The sequence below is a fragment of the Triticum aestivum genome, chromosome 6B (assembly GCF_018294505.1).
Source record: "Triticum aestivum cultivar Chinese Spring chromosome 6B, IWGSC CS RefSeq v2.1, whole genome shotgun sequence".
Classification (NCBI taxonomy): Eukaryota; Viridiplantae; Streptophyta; class Magnoliopsida; order Poales; family Poaceae; genus Triticum; species Triticum aestivum.
Genome location: NC_057810.1, coordinates 136,848 through 142,408, shown reverse-complemented (window position 1 = coordinate 142,408; position 5,561 = coordinate 136,848). Strand labels below are relative to the sequence as shown.

The window sequence follows — 5,561 nt, the reverse complement described above, 5'->3', positions numbered from 1 at the left end:
GTAGAAGATGAGGAAGGGTGCAGAGGAGATGACCCGGAGAAGGGGGGGAGGGGGTCGTGGCGGCGATGGGCGACCGGCTGCAACAGAGAGGAGCCATGCTAGGCGTTGGGCACGAACAACGGTTTGGCGGCCACCACGTCAGATCTGGATCCATGGTTGGTTGGAGGAGGCGGGGAGGGATGGGGCCGCACGAGAGATAGAAAGTGATGTTGCGCAAAGGCAGGTCATCTTACGTGCGTTAGATACAGATCGGACGGTCATCGAACTTTTGTAGACGTAGCATATTTGGTCAAAATTGGGTTTGTTTTTGTGTTTTGGGTCCGTTTCCTTGTGAAGGGTGGATAGCTATCCGTCCACGCGTTGCCCGGCCTTCAATCAATAAATAAATACCCACCCGGCCGGACCCAACCAACCCACCCCGCACGCACCAAAGCTCCCAGCTTTTTCCCCTTCCGTCCGTCGCCGCCGCTGCTCTAGGGTTTCCTCTTCCCGATCCCCGATCCAGCAGCAGCAGCAGCGAGCGAGCGATGGCGGCCGCGGGAGACGCCGGCGAGAAGAAGATGATCACGCTCAAGAGCTCGGACGGCGAGGAGTTCGAGGTGGAGGAGGCGGTGGCCATGGAGTCGCAGACGATCCGCCACATGATCGAGGACGACTGCGCCGACAACGGCATCCCGCTCCCCAACGTCAACTCCAAGATCCTCTCCAAGGTCATCGAGTACTGCAACAAGCACGTCCAGGCCAAGCCCGCCGACGGGGCCGCGGCCGCCGCCGGAGCCTCGGACGCCGCCGCCCCCACCGCCCCCGCGGAGGACCTCAAGAACTGGGACGCCGAGTTCGTCAAGGTCGACCAGGCCACCCTCTTCGACCTCATCCTGGTATGAATCAATCAAATCCCTCCCTCGATTCGATTTATTATTTACCCCCTCCTTTTTTGTTCTAGATCTGGCCGCCGTTCCCCTTCCGGGCCTCGGATCCAGATTGGTTTGCGCTTATTGCTGCTGTTTAGGTTCGATTGGACGGGCTCCTCGTGCCCTCATCGATGAGGATTCGATTCTATTGGGTCTGATTTTACTCAAAGGACAGAGATTGTGGTCTGATTTGTAGGTCAGGGTTAATTTGTGATCCATGTTCTTGTCTGCTGATGTGCTCTACTGTATATGAATAACCTGGGGAGCATCTAATCTTATTATTATTGTGCCAGTAAATTGTATATGTGAGGATGTGTTTTTCTATCTTGCATTGTAGGTAAATCACATTATTATGCTAAGATCGAAATTACAATATGATGCATACACTTGGCAATGCATTCTGACAAGTGTTGCAAGAATGAATCTGCTCTTGACTCTGTTTTGTTACAGTTAAATGTTTCTTATCTGAATTTCTTACCCTGTTATGCTCTAGTTACTTCTGAGACCTCAACCTATGTTCTTGGTTTTCAATCAATATCTATTGATTAATGCATTCCTTGTTTTGTGGTTTAGTTTGCCGCAAAGCATCTACATACTGCAATCTGATTAGCTCTGTTCTTGTAAATGAATGTTCTCTCTGACACGCTGTTATTATTGTTGCCCGTTTGCCCCCCTCTCAGGCTGCCAACTACCTGAACATCAAGGGGCTGCTGGACCTAACCTGTCAGACTGTTGCCGACATGATCAAGGGCAAGACCCCGGAGGAGATCCGCAAGACCTTCAACATCAAGAACGACTTTACGCCCGAGGAGGAGGAGGAGATCCGCAGGGAGAACCAGTGGGCCTTTGAGTAGAGGAACATCTAGGCGATGCCACCGCCGAGCTGAAAGATCAACGCTTAGTATTCGTCATGTCTGTATTTCAGCGCTCTTCTTTATGTCTGTCGTAATGGGTTGTAATTATCCTGGAGTCTATGAGGTGGTGTTGGTGAACATCTTCGGTCAGTGGTTATGTTTGCGAGAACAAGAAAAACCTATCGTGGTCTGTGGTCATCGCTTGTCAAACTGAATCTTAATCGGCAAGTGCATGCTTTGCTTGTTATCATCTTCCTGTTTTGATTGTTGCTGTGTTATTTGAGCTTCTTTGTTGAAGCTTAATGTGTTGGATGCTGGTTCTTTAAGATTGGAATATTTGCGGATTTCTGTTAGAGCTAGATTGGCTCTCTTGCAGATTTCTGTTTGGTTATATATTTCTGTTGTGCCTGAGAGAGCAAATTGTTGTGGGCCTCTGATTTCTGAAAAATGTAGATGATAAGGAAGTGTCTCATTCAGAGGGTGAGGGGCCTGGTGCCACTCATGATCTTGTGGTCTTATCCACCAAGTGGCCTTCCAAAATAGCAGAAAATCCTGGCGCCTCATGTTTGCTTCTCAACCTGATAAGAAAAGCACTACATGTAGCTTGTCACCACAACTTGCATCTAGCTTCTTGTTTCTCCTCCTTGCAGCTGCTCCCCCCTGCTCCAGACATGGCGAAGCCGATATCGATAGAGGTGTGGAACCCCAGCGGCAAGTACCGCGTGGTGAGCACCAAGTCCATGCCCGGCACCCGCTGGATCAAGCTCCTCACTGACAACGACTGCCGCCTCGAGGTGCCCTGCTCTGTTTCTTTGTTGTTCCTTGCTCTGTTTCATTGCTGTTGCTTGCTCTGTTTGATTGCTATGATGATAACAGATGCTGAATTTTCTTACATGTTGAGCGCGCAGATATGCACGGAGAAGAAGACCATCCTCTCTGTTGACGACATACTGGCACTCATCGGTGATCACTGCCATGGTGTCATCGGCCAGGCAAGCAACCCCAGCTTGTTATTCCTTTCCTTTATGAATTTTCTTGTCGTGGGTTAGGTTACTGTCCTAAAAAGTGTAGTTAAGGTTTCCTAAAAACTGTGGTTAAGGTCATATATAGTTTGTTATCCTTTTAACAACGCTCTTCGTTATGTCTTGTTTCAAGTATTCAATTAGTTATCAATCTGGATGACGACTTGTGTGGCACAAATTGGCTGCAGCTAACAGAGGACTGGGGGGAAGTGCTCTTCTCTGCGCTCAAGCGTGCCGGCGGGACAGCCTTCAGCAACATGGCCGTCGGTTACAACAACGTTGATGTCGATGCTGCCAACAGGAATGGCATCGCCATCGGCAACACGCCTGTATGTAACACACGGAATTTATTTGACTGACAAGTGCCTTTGATATGATGAATGTTGCTCTGAAGTCCGAATCTCGTGATTGCCATGATGAATGGGTGTATGCAGGGTGTTCTTACCGAGACGACGGCGGAGCTGGCGGCGTCACTGTCGGTGGCGGCTGCCCGGAGGATCGTTGAGGCCGACCAATTCATGAGGGCTGGCCTCTACGACGGATGGCTTCCGCACTTGTGAGTGCTAGACTGCTGTACTATTAATCCAGCTTGATTTATGAGCAGCATATATACATCTATACGAATCTATTTAAGATATACGGATTGAATGAGATAATGAATGCAGGTTTGTTGGGAACTTGCTCAAGGGGCAGACTGTTGGAGTGATCGGAGCTGGCCGCATCGGCTCAGCTTATGCAAGGATGATGGTACCACTTTATACATCCTCCATATATAAATCTCATCTCAAACTAACCTGTTGAGTATGTATGAGCAATGTAAAACCGACTTAAATTTTGTGTGTGCTAGATTGAGGGGTTCAAGATGAACTTGATCTACTTCGATCTGTACCAGTCCACACGGCTCGAGAAATTCGTCACAGGTAAATTTTATCGATCTGCTAGTAGCTTTATTTGTTCTTGTGTCAGCTATTTATGCATTTGATGTGGATTTAATACATGTGTAATAATAATGTTTATATGATGCAGCGTATGGCCAGTTCCTGAAAGCCAATGGTGAGCAGCCTGTGACATGGAAGAGGGCCTCCAGCATGGAGGAAGTTCTCAGGGAGGCCGATGTGGTCAGTTAATTAGATACAATATGCACTGGGGCATTGCAATTTTCAAAATACAGATGAAAATATTTACATTTGAGATAACGGAACTTTGTTTCTGTTGATGGCAACAGATAAGCCTGCACCCAGTGCTGGACAAGACGACGTACCACCTGATAAACCCTGAGCGGCTGGCGATGATGAAGAAGGAGGCAGTGCTGGTGAACGCCAGCCGTGGCCCGGTGATCGACGAGGTTGCACTGGTGGAGCACCTGAGGGCGAATCCCATGTTCCGTGTTGGCCTCGATGTTTTTGAGGATGAGCCTTACATGAAGCCAGGGCTGGCTGAGATGAAGAATGCCGTCGTCGTGCCTCACATCGCATCTGCATCGAAGGTACGAACTTGTATGATTTGTCGATATATGAACTGGATTCAACTGAAGTGAAGTAATGGATTTGTACATCCATGCCATTGGAATTTCCATGCATCATCTGATGGATTCCACTGTTTGTTTGGTTGACTCCGTGTGCTCAGTGGACGCGTGAAGGGATGGCGACGCTCGCTGCTCTGAACGTGCTTGTGAGTTTCCTTGGATGATGATTGCTTAATCAATCAAGTAGTTCTTATGTTTATTATTGCTAAATTAGTAGGGAGTAGTTGATTACTGATCTGAACCTGATGGAGCAAGTGTTGGGTTAAAACTGACAGGGTAAGATCAAGGGGTACCCGGTGTGGGGGAACCCGAACGCGGTGGAGCCCTTCCTCGACGAGAAGGCGGCGCCGCCCCCTGCCTGCCCAAGCATCGTTAACGCCAAGCAACTCGGTAACTGATATATACATGTCTCTTGCAGTACCCGCCTAGCTCTCTGATCTTAGTTAGCTAAAGACATCTTCTAGCTTGTATTGACTATTGATTGGTGATGTTGGTTGCAGGCCTGCCATCTTCCAAGCTTTAGGCAGAGGCAGAGGCAGAGATGGATGAATCACTGCTACTACTACTACTACTTGCTAAGATGCTATGCATATATAGCTCCTTACCAGTATATATGTATGAATGCCCTCATCCTCATGGAGTAGCAGTACTGAATGAATGAATGATTATATATATCAAGCAAGAGATTTTTGATCAGTTATGCATTTATTATATGTTTCCCTGCCCTGCCCTGCCCTGACCTTCCCTGCATTACTTATACCCACTGCTTGCTACTAAATTAAGCCTGGCAAATTATGTTGTGATGTATGCTAGATATTATATATGCTGTGATGTATGATAGATATATTATGCTCCAAGGGAATTACACCACTACTGCATTAGCATCTGCCTGGCTGCCAAAGACTAAGATAAAGATAGCTTTCTTGTTTGTTTGTCTTGATATATTTGTGGACCTTCATTTGTTCTTTTTTTTTGGTCTCACTTTTTCTTCTCTTTTTTGAATTCACAAACATTGTTCAATTTTTGAACATTTTGTAAATTCATAAACATTTTCCAAATTCGTGAATATTTTTTGAATTAATAAACTTTTTCTAAAATCTTTCTTTTCCGCGGAGAACTTATTCTAAGCTTGTGGATACCAAATTTGCCACAGTTTTTCAGATTTGTGAATATTTCCTAAATTCACAAATATTTCTGAACTTATGGATTATTTCTGACATTCAAGAACATTTTTTGAATTCGTGAACCG

General features: G+C 46.7%; 2 protein-coding genes across 2 annotated transcripts; both read left to right on the top strand.

Moving 5' to 3' along the window:
* The first annotated feature begins 406 nt into the window (after positions 1-406).
* Positions 407-2,015, top strand: LOC543011 (SKP1-like protein 1). The gene is made up of 2 exons (XM_044554366.1): positions 407-878; positions 1,592-2,015. Exons 1-2 carry the CDS (start codon positions 528-530, stop codon positions 1,763-1,765), a joined length of 525 nt encoding a protein of 174 aa, XP_044410301.1. The 5' UTR covers positions 407-527; the 3' UTR covers positions 1,766-2,015.
* A 252-nt stretch (positions 2,016-2,267) lies between these two features.
* Positions 2,268-5,008, top strand: LOC123135337 (glycerate dehydrogenase). The gene is made up of 11 exons (XM_044554365.1): positions 2,268-2,559; positions 2,674-2,757; positions 2,976-3,116; positions 3,222-3,343; positions 3,453-3,534; positions 3,635-3,707; positions 3,814-3,905; positions 4,013-4,273; positions 4,414-4,458; positions 4,588-4,702; positions 4,813-5,008. The coding sequence occupies exons 1-11, from the start codon at positions 2,437-2,439 to the stop codon at positions 4,833-4,835; spliced, it is 1,161 nt and encodes a 386-aa protein (XP_044410300.1). The 5' UTR covers positions 2,268-2,436; the 3' UTR covers positions 4,836-5,008.
* The last annotated feature ends 553 nt before the right edge of the window (positions 5,009-5,561 follow it).

What these genes read in the sequence shown, in the direction of transcription:
- LOC543011 (XM_044554366.1), top strand. Translation starts at nt 528, where the DNA reads ATGGCGGCCGCGGGAGACGCCGGCGAGAAGAAGATGATCACGCTCAAG. An exon ending in CCCTCTTCGACCTCATCCTG is followed by an intron (nt 879 to 1,591) that starts GTATGAATCAAT and finishes CCCCCCTCTCAG; the next exon opens with GCTGCCAACTACCTGAACAT.
- LOC123135337 (XM_044554365.1), top strand. Translation starts at nt 2,437, where the DNA reads ATGGCGAAGCCGATATCGATAGAGGTGTGGAACCCCAGCGGCAAGTAC. An exon ending in GCCATGGTGTCATCGGCCAG is followed by an intron (nt 2,758 to 2,975) that starts GCAAGCAACCCC and finishes AATTGGCTGCAG; the next exon opens with CTAACAGAGGACTGGGGGGA. An exon ending in CGTTAACGCCAAGCAACTCG is followed by an intron (nt 4,703 to 4,812) that starts GTAACTGATATA and finishes TGTTGGTTGCAG; the next exon opens with GCCTGCCATCTTCCAAGCTT.